The 18,954-nt window shown below is 43.3% G+C and overlaps 1 protein-coding gene across 1 annotated transcript in view; it reads left to right on the plus strand.

Annotated features, from left to right (window-relative positions):
- The first annotated feature begins 360 nt into the window (after positions 1 to 360).
- The window catches only part of mpped1 (metallophosphoesterase domain containing 1), a 75,533-nt gene continuing 56,939 nt past the window's right edge, over positions 361 to 18,954 (plus strand). Inside the window, exons 1-4 of the mRNA XM_040174146.2 lie at positions 361 to 517; positions 3,792 to 3,833; positions 3,904 to 4,215; positions 9,317 to 9,498. Of these exons, the coding sequence (XP_040030080.1) occupies positions 447 to 517; positions 3,792 to 3,833; positions 3,904 to 4,215; positions 9,317 to 9,498 (607 nt within the window). The 5' untranslated portion in view covers positions 361 to 446. The remainder of the gene's footprint in view (positions 518 to 3,791; positions 3,834 to 3,903; positions 4,216 to 9,316; positions 9,499 to 18,954) is intronic.

Consider the following 18,954-nt stretch of genomic DNA (forward strand, 5'->3'; position numbering starts at 1 on the left):
TTGCATGTGTTTATAGTAATACTTATAATATTTACAGCCATTTTGCTTTGGATATTTTTTATGGAGTAGCTACCTTCACAAAGGGATTTTACTACTAGTGTATGTTTTAGAATGGAATATAATTGAATAGTCAGTGAAGGCATATCTGCATCACAGCAAAATATTTCTCATGTATTCCCTTAAATCCTGGACACTGGTGGCCCCATCAGAGTAAATGTGACTGGGGATAAGCTCGGTGCAGCGCAGCATCCATCCCTCCTCCCTCCTCTGCTCCTCCTCAACGCAACGCTCACAGAGAAATACGGTGGTGGGAGAGAGAGAGAGAGAGAGAGAGAGAGAGAGAGAGAGAGAGAGAGAGAGAGAGAGAGAGAGAGAGAGAGAGAGAGAGAGAAACGCACCGGTGCACCACGGGGTCCACATTCAAACTGACCAGCGCGTGTACCTCAATGAGCGCACGCACCGTCCTCTCTCCACACGCGTCCCTCAGCAGCCTCGTTTCTGCCGATCAGCGGAGCCGGTAGGTTGATTCCTTTTCATCATCTTTTTGGTGCAATTGTGCAGAGGCTTTTTTTTTCATGGATGCGAGACCGCACCAGAGAGCCCGCTAAGCGCTGCGTATTTCCCCACTGGGTCAATGCCCGGGTACCTCCTCACATGCCAGTGACATGTCTGCAGGATTCTGCGGGCGCCTGTATTGGGGCTTTTAATAGACGGCAACGCATTCACGTTAGCAGATATAATGCATTCCGACATGGGAACGCGCTCTCATGTTGGATCCGGTTTCAGCAGCACGGCATCAAAAGTCTCCAAACACGGTACCGGCTGGAGAGGCTCACGGATAGGCAGATGAAGCACACCATGGGACCAAAGTTTTATTATAGTTCACTTAACCAGAGCGCCGGCCAGAGGTTCTAAGAGAGGAGGGAAACTTCTTCACACAGCACGAATGAATTATTTTCAACTGTTTGAGTATATTTCACCAGGCCGTGATTCTTGCGTTTGGAATGGGATAATACAGCAACACATTCAGAAGTACTTTCGTTTTCACTTTGTGTGCATATCTATAAAAGAGCAAATAAATTGCCACACGCTCTACTGTGACGGCTGCCTGATGAATAGGAGAATTTTCCCGAGAGAGAGAGAGAGAGAGAGAGAGAGAGAGAGAGAGCATCAACCAGACAGCCTCCCCTCTCATTCTCCTTTTATTAACCGCTCTGAGCCTTGACAGCATCCAGCATCCAGCAGGACTCTCTCTGGTCTGAGTGGGACACTATGGATGCTGCTGCTGTCATCGTCTGTGTTCCTCCTCTCATCTCTTTACACTGAGAACACAGTGCACAGTTAATACTTTCTAATTCCACTTATAGCATATTGCATGATTCCATGTTTTTGCCAGAGTGAAAAACAAATTCCTGATTTAGAACACAAATGTTTTCATTTCCACTGAGTTCCGACTTAAACTTCAGAGCGCGAACACAGGTGAAAATCTTTGTATCAATATGGTTCATTTAATCAGGAAAAATATGAAATGGATAATGTATTTTTACTTCTTCTTTGTACTGTAAATCCTTGTCTAAACGTTCCATGATAGGATTTTTTAATTCTGTTGTTTCTGGATGGAGGCATAAATTAATCATGTTCTTAAAAGCCTTGACTTGTGACTTTTTACCTCAACTGAGAATGTGGAGAGTCATGTTTTTCTATAGTCTGCAGAACGCTAATGACCGAGCATATATTTAATAATCTCTAGATAAATACAGATGGTACTGTAAACTGTTCATTTGTATTATAGGTACAAGAAGCGTGAATCATTAAGATCATCTGCTTTGTAATGCCACAACTGGGTACAACAGCATACTTAAAAACAACATGTGAAACATGTGATTGTGACAAAGTAAAGTAATACATATAATGTACTTATCAGTCAGATTCAAACGTCTCTTTAAATCCTTAGAGGATTCTAAATTGCGTAAAACTGCAATTACAAAAGGGTTCATTATGGTTCACATATACATGTGTTGCGACAGAAAGGCTCCTCTCATATTATATATATATATATATATATATATATAAATATAAGTCAAACAACAATAACGACGACACAGATTCAAAGAGACACAAAATGACCAAAAAGAGGAGTAGACGGCTAAAGGGAGGCATTAAACAACCACACAAATATTCAAAATTACCATAAAGAGGCAGAATAAACATTTAGGAATGCACAAAACAAAAAGATGCAAAATAACAAGAAATAGATGTAAAACGAACCACCGAGAGGTCCGAAAAAGAACATTCAGTCATCCTGCGTGGTGCGCCTGATCCATGTGTTACAATCCTGCAGCATCTGCTAATGCATCTTTCTGTCTCACACTGGCACATGTCATATTCACGACAACAGCAACACGTCTCAATATGCATGCACAGGCCTGCTTACACACCGACCGGCGTGCAAGCGCAGGACACATAGAACGCACGTAATGTGGGCACTCCTGTAACACATCCGGCGAGCACGCCGGGAGAGGCGCGCTGTGATATGTGTGAAGTGTGTTTCGGGCATGGCGGTGTGCTGTCAGCGTGTGAGGTTGCAGTGAATGAGGAATCCGAGAAGACGCCCCGACATGGAATTGGCGGCACAGGCCGAATTTGCCGCAAGACGCATGTCCCCAAATTATCACCTCTGTCTCCAGCGAAACATGAAGAAGCAGCGCTCAGGTTTCTGCTCCACATATCTGGAACAATGTCACAGAAAGCTGCAGGTCTGCTGAGACTCAGTGGCTTCAAATTATGACTGAAGACTTTTCTGTTTGCTGCTGCATATTATTGAACCAGATTAAATTTCCTGCATTTCTGCATTTCTCTACTGCATTCTAATATTCCAATTGCAAACTGCACTGCTGAACCTTTTTTTCTTCTATTTTTAGCTTAGTTTATTTTTAATGTCTGTTTTTTAATGTTTCAATCAATGTTCCCAATTGTTTTTAAACTTCCTTTTCTTTTGTTTGTGTTTGATGCTTTTAATGGTTTTACGTGAAGCACTTTGAATTGCCTTGCTGTTGAAATGTACTAACAAGCGTGCCCTAAATCAAGTCGAGTTAGGATATGCCTTTGTCCTTTATAGCCGGTTTCCATCTGCATTTTCTGTCACGCTATTCATGAATAATTGTTTTATCAATTGCAATACAAATACACAAAAAAGGAGCAGATAAAAGAAATATGTCTCACATCTGTCAGTAAGATGTTGTCACGTTTAAGGACTTTGTTGAAGTTGTTTTTGAGCTAAGATGGTTTACTGCTGTCAATGAATAGATCAGTTAAATTGAATTTGATCATTGATTAGTTCGTATAGTGATTCAATCAAGCAAGCACTCTCTGCACCGCGCCTCTCAAACCTGAGCATTCACTGCTTTTCTCGGTTTTATTTCCTCTTTTGTCTCGGCTTCTCGTTAGGCAAACACGTTCGAGACATCCCCTTGGGCCAAAACAACTTTTTCCAGTCCTCCCACTTTTTCTATGAAAACTTTAAAAAGTTTTCGAAAAAAGATTGACAATTAAATTGAGAATGAACTTGTTCTCCAATATTTAATAAGTTAGTATAGATTTTTTGTGTAGGAATTGTACTATAAAGGGCACCGTATGACAGATGTGACACAAAACAACTAAATAGCATCTAAAGTTATAATCAAAGAAAGCAATATGTGGCTTAAAAGAAAGCTTCTCCTATAACATGCTTTCTTTTTGTTCCCCCACTTCCTGTCTTTACATCAGCTGTGCTCTCTTGCCTCCCCTCTCAGGTGCCTAGGGAGCCGCAGAGAAGAAGAGAAAGAGGAAAAGAGGTAGGATGAGGTGATGTCCTCTCCCCAGCTCACTGTGACTTATTGCTCAGTGAGAGTTTGACCCCTGCAGGACGTCTCACAGCACCCTCTCCCCGGGCCTCGACTATCTGCTCACCATCCAAAAGCAAAAACAGCAAGCAGCTAAAGTTCTTCACCCAATCCGTGGCCCTCCTCCAAACCGTTCTGCTCCGGTACCTTGTGCCATGGCCTTCACCTTGTCTGAGATTATGGCAGCGAGACGGCAGCAGTCGCAGGCTCAGTCCCAAGCCCAGCGAGGCAACAAGACGGCGGTGGAAGTGGATGAATACAGCACAAACCCCACCCAGGCCTTCACCTTCTACAACATCAACCAGGGACGCTTCCAGCCCCCACACGTTCACATGTGAGTAGATAACCAAACCATGTAGGCATCACTTAGACTGCCAACACTTAGACTGTCCCTTAGTGGGCTATGGTCTGCCTCTCTTCTGATCCTTTTCCTGTGCATCCTGGAGATGACTTTTCTTTTGCTCCTTATTCATCTTTTACTTTTGATGATTAAATTCTTATTAACCATCTATTGTTCCATTACTTTAATTAATGTTTTAGGTTTTTCTAAGCGATCATTTCAGTGTCGAGGTCAAATCAAATCAAATGTTGCCACCATACTACATTATCACTTTAACTATAAAGCTAACTGATTTTGTCTGTTTTTTGGATTTCATGCACTAAGAAAAAAAATAATAATGACAATGTTGTATGGATAACTACATACAACATTTATGTAGATATAATTTATACATATAAACAGCAGCATTTCTAAAATGTATTTTTGGGCTTTACACTTTGTTGATATCTTATTGATTGGTTGTCATGACAACCAAGTTGGGGTTGACAAAATAGACGTAAAAAGAAAAACAATGATCCTCAGACACCATGTTAAGCTAACTTAGCTAATTAGCAAGCTAATGTGCTAAGCTAACGACCATGCTAGCGAGCAAACAATCCTCTTCAGATAATCAAACCCCATTAGTCTACAATATGTTAAAGCACAAGCTCATATTTTGCATTTGCAAAAAAGAGCACTGCTCTGCATCTATCTTTAATACCACTTATACTACAAACAGGGTCGGGCGGGGGGTTGGAGTCAATCCCAGCTAACGCCGGTCGAGAGACGGAGTACACCCTGGATTGGGCGCCAGTCAATCGCAACCGTTGACACCAACATTCCTACTGCCAATTTTACAATCACCAATCAATCACCAATCAACCTAATCAACTTAATCCCCAGAGCATTATTTGGGAGAAGGCCGAGTATGGAGAGAACCCACGCAGACACAAGGAGAACATGTAGACTCCACACAGAAACTACTACTGCTACTGGGTGGAGTTAAACCCAGGACCTTTTTTGCTGTGAGGCAACAGTGCTAACCACCATACCGACCTAGGTTGCTCTATTATTATAAACATATTATTATTATTATGGTAATCAATCACAAGGTTTAGGCCTACTGGCGACTTTTTCTTTCGTGAAGGTTTCTTAACGACTAAGGAGCCTATGAGAGCAAAACTTCTTACAACAGGGGTGGCCACTCAAAAACACTCCTGCATCAAATGTAAATCACGGGGAAATAAATCCTGTTTTGGCAGTTGAAAGAGGAGGAGGTGCACAATCACCATATCTACATCTTACAAGTCAGTGGTAGAGTAGTAAAGGTACCTTTTGCTTGATGTGATTGACAGCCGGGGTTAAGTGTGGCATTTATGAGTGACCTCCAGGGCTGTAGTGGAGGGTAAACGCACGTAAACGCCGTTTACGCACCTCTAGAATTTTGTAAATAGCGTTTACGCACCTCTAAGTGGCGTTTACGCACCTCAAAGTTCCCTGCGCCTTGTATTCTTCCGTTGGAATAATCCGAAATAAACTTGGTGTAATTTTAAAACAGCTAAGACTACGTTTCCTATTGTTGAACATATAAACGCCGTAGTCTGAATCATTTTCATCTGCGCTGTATTACGGTCTGTGAGCATCCAATCAGTGCCTTGCGGCTGCAGCAGCGACACCAATCAGGATCCAGGAGGTGTGTAAACACATACACGTTGGATCCGCCCAGTGGTCCCCAACCTTTTTTACCTCACGGACCGGTTTCATGTCAGACAATATTTCGCGGACCGGTCGAGAAGGTCCGACGGGGGGGTGTAGGTGTAGTCGTTGCGGCCGGAACGACCGACGGGGGGGGGGGGGGGGGGGGGTGTAGTAGTCGTTGCGGACCCCAGAGCCATGAACCCCAGAACGCGTGTTCTGGGGTTCATGGCTCCTCTGTGCAAGGCAGGACCTGACGTGGAGGACAAGGAGGCCCTCTGGGCACTACTGTAAAAAGGAGACTCCGTATGTAGATAGTTCTTAATCTGCAATTGTGTTGTTGTGTTGTGTTGACATACTTTTCTTTACTGTTTTCTTAAATTTAATAAACTACAAACTACTAACACATTTATTCATTGTCATTGATTGTATATGACTTTTACTGATAACATAATGCAATATAGCCAGGACAGCCTTACAGAGTCGCGACGCTTTGTGTTGCGTTCCTTCGCATCGCGACGAGGTCTGTATGATCACAAAATCCAGAGTTTACCCACCTCTAATATTACCACTACAGCACTGGTGACATCTATGTGTCTTCGGCTGATAAGTGGCCAAAATGTTTATTTCTATAAGTCGTCTTAAAACTGCTCAAAAAACGCCATGCGCAGTGCAAGAGAGTATCCCAATCCCAAGTTGTGGTATACCAGAGCAAAACAATGTTTTTTGCTGGTGACGTCTGTTGCTGTGATTGGGTCTTATATAAAATAAGACAGGAAGAGAGTCCATAATACCAAGGACATGTCAATGGTCCTCTCTCGGTATTTGCGGTATTTGTGGTAACACAGCTTCCCAGACCACATGTTCAACGTTAGTTTCAGTTGTAACTTATTACATATTACAAAAAACCCCTGCTATGTTGATGTTCAGAAAGGCCTCTCCACAACGCATAGTTTTGCATTTCTTTACATCCACAAGTATACATTAAACATTCTCCATAAACCCATAGATGTGTTTTATTACTTTGTGAGGGCCTTACGTGGATGCAAACCTCTTTCCCATGTCCATGTCTCTCTCTCTCTCTCTCTCTGAGCGGAAGGAGTGCTGAGTGTGCGGAGCGTGAGGTGAATTGTTTGGATTGTGCTTTCTATCTGGTATTTCGTTTATTTTTCGGTGTGGTTTTCTGGTGTGTGTTGTGGGGTGAATGCGTGTTGGTGTGTATGTGTGACTTTTCTTTCTTTTTATGTTTTTTTGTCTATGTTTGTAGCCGGTCGGCATGTCGGACCTCACGGGGCTGACGCGGAAGCACGGCACGCCGGGCTTCGCGTGCTCCGTGGAGGACTGCGGTCTGGCCGTGGGGGGGTTGGTTGGGCACGGGAGTGTGAAGTCCGCCGCGTGGATGAACCGCGCGGTGGTCATTTTTGTAGATAGTGTGGAGAAGGCGCGCGAGGTGGTGGCGAGCGGCGTGGTGGTCCGCGGGGCGCACGTGCCCGTTTTTCCGCTCGCGGTGCCGGCCGTCAGGGTGACGGTGGCGAACGTTCTGCCGTTCGTCCCTGACGGAGTGCTGCTGGAGGAGCTGGTCAAACATGGGAAGGTGGTGTCCCCGCTTAAAAAGCTGTCCTCGGGTTGCAAGTCGCCTTTAATGAGGCATGTGGTGTCGCATAGGAGGCAACTCCACATGGTCCTCACCAAACCCCAGGCCCTCGACCTGGTGATTAAGGTGAGGATCGAGGGGTTTGATTACGCCATGTTCGCCACATCGGACGATGGGAGGTGTTTCCGTTGCGGTGGAGAGGGACACCTGGCGAGGGGTTGCCCGGAGAGGAACCCCTCGTCCGCTCCGCTGGATGTGGGGGCGAGTGTGGGAGGGGGTGAGGCCCAGCCGGTCGGTCAGGTGGATGAGGGGGTGACTGTAGGGACGGGTGAGGGGTTGAGTGTGGCGATGGGTGAGTCCCAACCGGTCGCTGAGGGGGTGAGTGTGGCGACGGGTGAGGGTCAGCCTGTCGGTCAGGTGGGTGAGGGGGCGACTGTGGCGACGGGTGAGGGGGTGAGTGTGGCGACGAGTGAGGGCCAGCCGGTCAGTCAGGTGGATGAGGAGGAGAGTGTCGGATTGGGTGAGAGCCAGCTGGTCGGTCAGGTGGGTGAGGGGGCGTCTGTGGGGATGGGTGAGGGGATGAGTGTGGGATTGGGTGAGGGCCAGACGGGCGACCAGGTGGATGAGGGGGAGAGTGTGGGATTGGGTGAGAGCCAGCCGGTCGGTCAGGTGGATGAGGGGTCAGAGGGGATGAATGTCGGAGTGGATGGGGGGTTGAATGTAGCCCAGCGGGCAGGTGTGTATGACAGAGTGAAAGAGGGGATGGGGGCACTTGGTAGCGGGGGAGCTGTTCGAGGTGGAACCTCGGACAGCGAGGAATATATGGAAGAGGGGGGGGGTGGATTTTAAGGCTCCCTGCCTGAAGAGGAAGACGAGGGCCAACAGGGGAGGCTCTCGGGCAAAAAGAGGGGGGCGCAGAGGAAAGGTGGGAGGTGGGGAGTCAGAGTCCTCTTCAGGGTGGGCCTCTGAAAACAGCGTCTCCTCAGGGGGGACAGTCACCAGCAGGCACGGGGTGGGGCAGATTAAATCGTTCCTGGTGGCCACCAAGAACCAGAGAGGAGTGGAGCTGGAGGACTACTTCTCCAACTTGGAGAAGTTTGCGCGCTCCGTTCGACACTGCTGCACGAAAAAGGGTGTAGCAGACTACACCCAGCGGGAGGTCTTCCGACTACGGAAGATCCTCAAGATCACCAGGGATGGAGGAAATGGGGCTGAGTGAGGCGTCTGACCGGCGGATCCTGAGCGGGAAGACGGGCCACTGCCAAAGTGACTGATGACTGTGAATTGTTTTTTTTATGTAAAATAAAGATTTTCTAAAAGTCAAAAAAAAAATCTCTCTCATTCTCTCTCTCTCGTGGTGGTGTGCAGAGGAGGAAGAGGATGCAGTGGAGGCTGGGCTGGGTGTTATCGTACCTGGAGGAACGCTCGTAAAAGTGGGCCACAGTTATTCACCAGCTCCCCTCCTTGCCCCCTGGAGACCCTGTGGATCTGCACGCTCTCTGCAGATCCCACAGGACTCTGCTCTTTTCTATGTCTGTGCTTTATTCTTTTTCTAGCTCTGCATATTCCTCTTTCTGTCTCCGTCAGTGCCGCGCTTTTGTTGTGGCCTCTCTTTTCTTGCTGCGTCTCTTGTTTCCTCCTCTGTCTCGGTCTGTGGGGAGGATTTTCTACTGGATACCAATTGAAACTTCTTTCATTGTTTGCCTCTTTCCTCAGAGAGTGTGCATGCAGCGCCTCATCTCTCTCGCTCTCTCTCTCTCTCTGCAGCTGCGGTGAATTTTTTTGTTTCCCTTAACTTTTATCTTTTGTTGCCCCTTCTTGCTTCAGGGTGGACCCGATGCCCCATGACACGCCCAAGCCGCCGGGCTACACCCGCTTTGTGTGCATCTCAGACACCCACTCCCGCACCGACAGCATCCAGATGCCGTACGGAGATGTGTTCATCCACGCCGGAGACTTCACCGAGCTGGGACTGCCCTCGGAGGTCAAGAAGTTCAACGACTGGCTAGGTTAGCATCCGTGGGAGGTGTGGTTCACGATCCAGCATGGGTCAAGTCCCGGGTTTTCTCTTAATAGTTACCATTGGGATGCTCAGTGCAAGGCTTCTCTCACTGGGCTGCGAATTTTTACGATTGCTGTCAGTGGGAGAAAATTATTTTTAAGTTTTCTCTGGGCTTTTGTTTCTGTTATCACTATATATTAGTGCCAGATCAGAGTTATATAAATTGACTGCACAAACTTGATTGACTTGAAAATGGATGGTTTTCCCAAGCAGGCCTTCGATCAATTTCCTTCCTTATTGAATGGATTTGAGTTTAAGGACGCTTTAAGAGCATCAATCATTTTTATGTCAACCTTTGAAGAGCACATATCCTAAATATATCAGATAACCAAATTTCCCAGTCTGCTTCTGGTTTGTCCTCTGTCTTCAATTTTCTTACAACAGAGCTTATGAAAACATCGCTTTGAGGAGGAGTTGAGGAGTTCCTTGAACACACTACAAAGGAGAGTTTCTCTGCTCAGAAAGGCACTTCAACCCAATGAGAACTTTGACAAAAGAATGAAGTAGACTGATAGTTCAATGTGATGTACAGGAAGTCTATGAGAGTTGATTTCTTTTGCGCGGCCTACTGACCTGAATAGAAACCAACCGCTTCCTGGATATAATAAGAAAACTCAAACTAAAAAGTGGTGCAGTGCGTTGGAAAACAGGCCCCATATGATTTGTGTGAAACATGCAGAAACCTAATAAACTTAGTCTGGCCATCCCGTGTGATGTGGTGCAGCACAAGTCTGGTTTGTGTTATGTGCTCTTAGTTCGGACAGAGCTCATATCACTGTGGCTTAACACTGACACCATGAGACAGAGCAGGCACGCAAAGTATCTAATATTTACATTACCTGTTTAATATTCAACATATTTTATTAACAGACATTTCATTTATGTTTTCATTCTCTGACTGCGTGTGTATATGTATAGAGTTTTCTTTTATAGTATAGTAGCATCAGTCTGCCAGTTGTTAACTTTATCCTGTTATACTTGCGTTATCCTTGTAGCGCTCAAATTTATTTATTCTTTTAACTTGTTGTTTTGCCAAAACATCAAACAAATGCTTTTCTTCTTGCTTAAATGAATATATATATATATAGATTAAGACAAAATCAACCAGTTTCTGGTCTTCAGCAGCGAAAGGGGTTTGCTCAGTTAAATGATGGCTCAACAGTTATCACTGATGCTGCGTTTACATTCTTTGTAATTTTTAAATCAGGGTCATTAAATGACAAATTGTCGTGGCGCTACGTGATGGAGGTCACATGCCACAAAACCTTCCTCAGCGCACCGTTGAGACGGTTAAATGTTAACCAATCACATGTTTTGTTTTTGCCCTGTTCTTATGTCGTAGGCCAGTTCTCGGTGCTATTTAACGATTGACCTACTTGAGCAACACTTCAGTAGTTGATAATCCAGCTGACCATGTTTGGTCCATATGCTTTTGTTGCTCGTTTTGGAACACAGGCTTAAACTCAAATGTCACAGGGACAAGTGTGCCAGAGCCATTCAAAATAAGCATGAGGATGAAGTGTAGTTAAAGGCCTAACTAACTAATAAGTGGACTGTGAAGATATTTGTCTCAAAGCTGTGCAGTTGCATAGCAATGTCTGAAAATATACTTTTGACCACCAAGAGTGTTTTGAATCTTTACAATGTGACATAATTAGCATTGACTATATGTGACATACGTCTCATACTATATGAGACATTTAGTCATAATTAGGATTGGGTCCCGAGAACCCGGACCAATATGGCACCGGTTCCTGTACGACCGGTATCTACTGAACTGAAACGCAATGGAGATTTCAGTGCTTGCTTTTGGTGCCTGAGCCGATTGCAAAACTTTATTTACACACTTGAATGACTTGTCCTCGCAGCAGCTGACTATAGCCTACCCCTGTGTAGCTGAAGCAGCTAGCTAGCCATCTCCCTTCTATTCATATTAGGGCTGTCAACATAAACGCATTAATCTATGCAATTAATGTGGTCAAATTAATGAAACAAAATATTTTAACGTAGTTAACGTATGTCTGTTTACTTCCCGTTTACTTCCTGTTCCGGAAGTAAATCGGAAGTTGACCGCGGAAACGAAACGGCCGCTAGCTGCAGTCAGTTACATCAAGATGGAAAGAGCTTTTTGCATTAGAAGTAAAACAAACAGAGGCGCAACATACAGTGAAGAACCGTGCTGAGGAATTATTCCACGTGTCAAACAGAAGGGAGGTGAGTGTCAAACGGACCACTTAAAGCACTGCTATGCTAAGCTAGCTGCTATGCTACTTTCATCTCGACATCTAACGTTACTCTGCGCAGCAAACAGTCTACAGAGGACTCCCTAAAAGACCGTGGTTTGAAAACGTCCTGGATTAATGTGGGGAGATCGTTAGCACTTCTTACACAGCCGTTAAATTATGGCGAGTTGAAAACAAAGTGAATGAGGACAGCATGAAGAGTCGCTAGTTGTTCATGTTCAACATGATCCACCAGGTGTAATTCTACCACCAAGATCATCATATGTGCATAGTTTTGTGTTTAAAATAACATTAACAATTAAACAACAGTGTCTATAATATATACGTCTAAAGTGATTACTCATTACTTTCATTAAAATTAATGAGTAATCACTTTCATTAAAAACAAACATTTTGAACAACAACAAGAACATTCATTAATTGCGATTAATGAATTTCAAAATGTGCGATTAATTCGTTTTTTAATTTATATTCATTTAAGTCAGTGTTTCTTTCCGTTATAAAATTCTGAATGTTTTTTTGCAGCGTGCGGCACTATCGCCCCGACGGACGCATTTCAGAGAACTGCGCGCACACACACAGACGTGTGGGCGTACACAGGTGAGCACATACTCACTAGCGGACACAGAGCGTGCGTCCGCAACGCCCTCCCGTCGAACGGCCCGCCGCCGTATTAAAGTATTAAACCGAGGGTGTAGTTTGTCATTAAGCCGCATTGACCTGCAGACACGTTACCAATTTTCTTTACGCGAATGACGGCAGATCGTTTGATTCTTTTCGTCTTTATTTTACGCAGCAAAGCGTTAACTAAATATTCAATTAATCAATTATATCACGCGGTAGATAAACAATATGCTCTCGTGCCTAAAGCAGCTCTTCTGTGTTGCACCTGCTGCAATCGTGACGTCAATAAATCGAGACAAACAAGAAGCGTACAATCCAACATAAATGCTTTTTAATATATGTTACATATCTTTAGTTCCTGCTCAATGAACATACATCTGAAATTAAATGATTAATATTCCCCAAATTCCAATGAACTTATAGATACACTTCCGGCTCTTACAGATGCTAAACACCAAGTATACTGTAAACTGTAAACAGTTAATATATTGTTCATAGTTAAAAAGTTCAACGCTGCAGTTTGAAGTGTTTTTTATTTATTTATATTTACAGTATTGTTTAAACAGTTAATATATTGTTCAATTTGAAGAAAAAAAAAATTGCTTTGGCATCACATTTTTGTTTCAATCATTCAATCATTGTTTTGTGGTTCTTTTTCTTTAGTATTGGTATTGGTTCAGGCATCGTTTATGCACCGGTATCGGACAAAAACAAACGATACCCATCCCTAGTCATAATAGCAATACTTATACTATATATACTTGGTTAATCCCTGTAATTATAGTAAGAGCTATTGAGAATTCTGCAGTATGTTTACGAACCGTCTCCTTTCATAGGAGCTTTGCTGGACTTACACTTTTCCGGAAGCATCTTATCTCTGTGCTGTTTTGGAGCAAGTGTAAGTTTAATCACTGCTGTGTGACATCTTTCGGCAACCGGAATGAAACTACCTTGTATGCACAAGCCAGGGCAACAGGGAAAACTGTTGTATCAGCGAGACACAACGTAGGATGTATAGCAGAGGGGTCCCTGCTATCCTCTCCGTCATTGTCGACAGCGTCATCAACACCTTCTAAACCCCACCCATGAACAGCAGAAGCCTGTTACCGGGCGCCATTGTATATTCGCCTCTTTCTCTGGGGGAGTGTGGAGGGGAGATAAGGGGAGAAATTGTTGTCCTTCCCCTCCTCTTCATACATACACACACACACGTGCAAGCTGCAAGGAACACAAGCTGTAGATCCGCTAGTCCCACACTCCAGCGACGACAGGAGAGACGGGGAAGGAAAAGATAAACCGAGCCAAAAGCGCCTGCTGCTACCTCTGAAATCACTCTCCCTTCTCTTCATCCCATCCTGCTCTGCTCCTCTCCTCCTTTCAGAATCAGAATTGGCTTTATTGGCCACGTATGCTTACTCATAAATGGTATTTGACTCTGTTTGCGGAGGACAAAGTGAAAACCAACAAATAAAGAAGAAAAATAAAAAACAAAGACAACATTAAAAGTAAAACAGATGTAAGTATAGACATTTAACAACCCCAATAATCTTAAATCTATATTTCAAAGGTATATATGTGGACATAAACTGAGGGTAAACTATCTGCTGGTGATAGTACAGAGTAAAGGACAATTAGCGAGGGGGCAGGTGGCGTCTGACTGGTTAAGGCTACATCCACACTACTCCGTCCGCACAAAGACACAAACCCTGCGTTTTCAAACTGATCTGTTTTTGGTGCTTGTGAACGCCGGCATAGTGTGGACGCTCAGTGTAAACGTAGCAAAACATATCCATTTTAAAACAAAAAGATAGTGTAGACAGAGCCTAGGTGTTTCATCAAAGAGACCCGAGGGAAGAAGCTGTTCCTGTGTTTGCTGAACTACCAGAGAGAAGGAGTCTGAACAGGTGGTTTCAGGGTGTGAAGCGTATGCAGTGATCTTACTCTGGAGGTTTACAGGTCCAGGATGGAGAGCAGGCTGGACCCAGTGATTTTCTCTGCAGACCTGACGATCCATTGTAATCTGTTCCTGTCCTGTTTAGTGGCTGATCAGAGAACAGACTGGATGATGTCAGAGTAAACAGAACCAGCAGCTCCTGAGGGAGGTTGAACTTGCTGAGCTGGCGCAGGGATGAATATAACTCCTGCTGTTCAGTGTGTGCCGAGCAGATTGACAGGGAGATCAGGTTGAGCGTATTAATTATCATGGTTCAAACTGAGCCGTGGTCAGGTTACTCTGTTTGGCTTTCTACTCTTTTATATTTGCTCTGATGGAATCCTCTTAATCTTTTCTTCCTTGATTCTTCTGTTGTTATTTTGTGTGGTGGATCTCCTCCAGTTTGTCATTCACTTTTTGTAGCTTTCTTTCTCCCCCCCAATCTTCCTCCAATTTTTTCTGTACTGAATTCACCTTTTCCTCTCCCCTTTCCACTCTTTCTCTTTCCCCATCCTCCAAACCTCTCCCCAATTTCAGCCCTCAGTGGGAGCTCTCTGCAGTTCTCCTCTCAGCTTTTATTTTTAGCAGGAAGTCATTCGGCTCTGGCAGCCTCTCAAGGCTTTGTCAGGTACGGTGAAGGCTGCAGAAGTGGTGAGGAGAAGAAAGGAATGGAGGGGAGGACTGAGGCAGATGAAATTCCTGCAGAGTAGAAAAATAGGAAGTCGGGGAATGAGGGGATGGCAGGGAAGATTTAGAAGGAGTAGAGAAGGGGAGGAGAAGGAAGAGGATTGGAGGGGGAGGAAGACTTATCCCCAGAGGAGTGCTGCCTTACCTGGGTAAACTCACAGCTCACAGCCCTGGTGACAGATGCCAAACTTTTACACTGTGTTGTCATGGTGATGCATGCAGGTCCAGCTTTTAGTCGCAGTAATGGGACTGAGTGTGTGTGTGTGTATGTTTCTATGTTCTTTGCAAGTCACTTTACTTATTTAACACCAAGTTCAAACCATTGGATTTAAGTAGCAGTAGTGAGTAATATATTTAAGTCATTTATCTTCTTATCCTTTCATCTCTTAATTTGTGATGACTTACCTCTCTTATTAACAATTACTAATAACAACTAACAATTATTTTGATGATCAATTAATCGGTCGATTATTTCTTTGATTAATCGATGATTTGGATAAAAAAACAGCATTAAAAAAGCTTTAATTTCCAACCCTTAATTCTAAAACAGAACTGCAAAAATACTCCAGAAAGTACAGGTTGCTCCTTGAACATACTAATTTATAAACATAAAGGAAAAATTTAAATCAGAAAATTGAACAGGATTTGTTTTAACGTCAGAACTTGTTCTCTATACTACACTCACTCACAAACACACCTCCATGTTCACTTGAAGCTTATTCATTAAATTTTCACCATCGTTGTAGTGCAAGTTAAGTAAATGTATACACCCCATCTATGTACAGCTAAAAAACAACCAAGATCTATGAGATTAATTTAAAATGGCATTTGTAAATATATGCATTAAAGGCTTCTTTGTTAGCCGCCTTGAATTAATGGATCACCGTGTCTCCTTTCACAGGGATAACATCAACTACCGTATAACACACAGTATGTGCGCAAGCTCACTAGACTACCGTGTATGACTACTACTATGACTGTACTTTAGTGCAATTTAAATATTTCAATGAACTTTGTTATGTGTATCCATTGCTTTCCCTCAATTATGGAACAGTATGTAAATCAAGTAGCATACACTTCATCTAAAATAGGACGAACTTCTTTCCGTATACATGCCCTTCATAGTTCACCCAATCAACGTTCTACTTAATCTTCAACATTTAAAAAAAATTTACGTCAAATATTACACCATGTGACCCTTTAAATTGTGTAAATAGAACGTTATACATGCAGTTGGCTCTAGTTTCTTTGGTCAAAGTTACATTTTCATTGTCTTGTACACAAGTAGCAGGAATCATTGGACCAAGATAGTTCAAAATAGTTCCTTGAGATTTCTTTACAGCACAAAAACGTTAAATATACATAGTTTTCATATCCAGCCCCCAACATTTATGTTTTTCTTGGTAGTTATTAGGAGTGGGGGAAAACAATAGATTCCTAGATTCTCTCTAGAACGATCATCTCGCGGGAGATATTTGCTTGCTCGCGGAGCGTGAACGTAGCGAGGTTAGTCTCTGCTCGCGCTCGAAGGTGTTTTCTATGCGCTCGCTGTTTTTCTTTTTGACAGTAAGGGGGCAGAGCCAGTCACCATGGTCTCTACACCTGATTGGTTACAAACCGCGTCTTTGGATTGGCTGGAGTGATGCATTCACACAACTATAGAAGCCCATTTCCGCATTAATGTAAGGGGATCGAAATTATGAGATAAACGTTGTCAAAAAACAAACGCCCCCCTTCGGTAATCGTAGTGGACCGTAGATGACAACCAGCTACAACCATCATTTACCATCATTACCGGCACATTAAGAGCAATGCGTCCAGCTCTCAGACCGGTCTGTCAGTCTGAATCTAATATCTTGCCAACTTTACCGAACTATGGAGGAGCCTGCGCATATCTTACCTCATTATTTCGATTTTCCAAAAAGTCGATCCGTATTGAAAGTTGGCAAGATATTCACAGATTTGGACTTTTTTCCGGTATTTTACAAATATGGACCGGTCTGAGACTAAGAGCAGCTTTTTCTTCATTTAAAAGAAAAATTAATCTGTTTAATATTTTTTTTACATAGGCCACTTCCATATTGTGTTGAAATGCAAGCTGCATTTGTGACAAAGATTTTTTTTTCTCTAATAAAAAATTAGAGAAGGTCATTCATCTGTTGATTTTCTTTAATTATCAAATAAAGTAGGAAGTGATTCGCAACCTCTGAGTAGCAAACTCAGATTTGAGAAAATTTAGAAAATCGAGATGCATCGATAATCGTTTTATCAGTTTAGAATTGATAATCGGTTTAGAATCGATAATCGGTTTAGAATCGAATCGTTGACCTCTGAATCGGAATCGAATCGTGAGGTGCCAAGAGATTCCCACCCCTGGTAGTTATGTTCTTCACAGTTGTTGTTTCTGTTGTTATAAGGATTTGTTTATATGTATATGTATATATATATATATATATATATATATATATATATATATATATTGAAAAGGAGGTTTGCAGTAAAATAATGGGAAAAGTCTTTAAAAGTACAATCCCTCCTTTATGTCTTTTTTCTGAGCTGAAGCAGAGTGGCAGTCCACCGCAGGTAATGCAGGACCCTTATGTATGTGTGTTCAATGGGCACACAAATCCCAAGAGCATATTGTACAGCCCGGAGCTGTCATGGTAGAAGACGCAAGCGCTGTTGAAGCCAGTGTTGGACTGGCGGCTGATTACTTAGGAAAGGTGAGAGGAGACACCCAGGATAGACATTGAGAAAAAGGAAGGGAGGAGAAAGAAAATGGTTATTGAGAGCGAGGGGCAGACCTCGGGCTGGCGAGCAGCACCACTTAAGTCCAATTGTCTCCAATAATGGCCTCTTTGATCACAGCTCCGGGCTGTGAGCACACACACACCAACAGGATCCACGTGGATTTCGTAAGCCGAGCCAAAGCTTTGTTTTTTTTGCGTGTTTGTTGGCTTGCATTGCCTACACTCGCCGTAGATGTGAGCAACGTCTTTATTTATGCCCAGTGATGGTGTGAGCTGGTGGGGCACAGCGGGAATACTCTGCAGTGAATTTTGTTTAAATATGGATCTCATTGTACTCGGTAGTTGACTAAGGTCACTATAGTCTTAAAGGCCTTGTTGTCTCTTCTTGTCTGTCAGACTTTACTGGCATCACACACATAGAGCCAAATACTTACACAGAAGGAAAACAAGTCAATGTTCGGCAAACGGGCTGTTTACATTGCCCATCAACAGAATAAATGGAGTATAAAGTGCATATCCATCTTCGATTTCCTCTTTTATGAACTTCGTGAATGGGGTCAATCCAGGTTAAAAACACACACAATTCCTTTTTGTTTCAAGTAGCAGTGGCTTTTTAAAGGAATTATGCAATACTCGATTAAATATCCACCACCTGGGGTCTTAAATGTGTTGTTTGATCCTCTGCAGAGCATTAGGTGCTGTCATGGTTGGAACGATTTAAAGCTACAGTGTTTCCAATGGTACCAAAGTCGTAGCACAAAAGTTGTCAAAATGTACACTCAGAGCATTCGTTCAGTGCAATACAAGCATGTTCATATGCAACATATGGTTCCCAAAGGAATAGAAGTAGAATATGGTGCTCGAGAAGTTTCCGTGTATGTTTTGATACATGTTTCATGAATCTCATTTTCCGTCGTAGCTTACTTTGTATCAGTGTAGATTGGCAGTGAAGTCAAAGAATGTGTTTGATGTATGAATGAGATAATGTCTGTTTAGATTTTAGTACTTCATTGATATTTTTTTAAGATCTCACAACCAACCTTGTCTAAGGACCAACTAATCTTGAACATTTAAGCTAAAAAAGTTAACAAACAACTTTAAAATAGACTCGACCAGCAGACACCGAACTTAAGCTTCTTAGTTGTATTTCTGGCCAACTGAGGAAC

The sequence above is a fragment of the Gasterosteus aculeatus genome, chromosome 4, assembly GCF_964276395.1.
Source record: "Gasterosteus aculeatus chromosome 4, fGasAcu3.hap1.1, whole genome shotgun sequence".
Lineage (NCBI taxonomy): Eukaryota > Metazoa > Chordata > Actinopteri > Perciformes > Gasterosteidae > Gasterosteus > Gasterosteus aculeatus.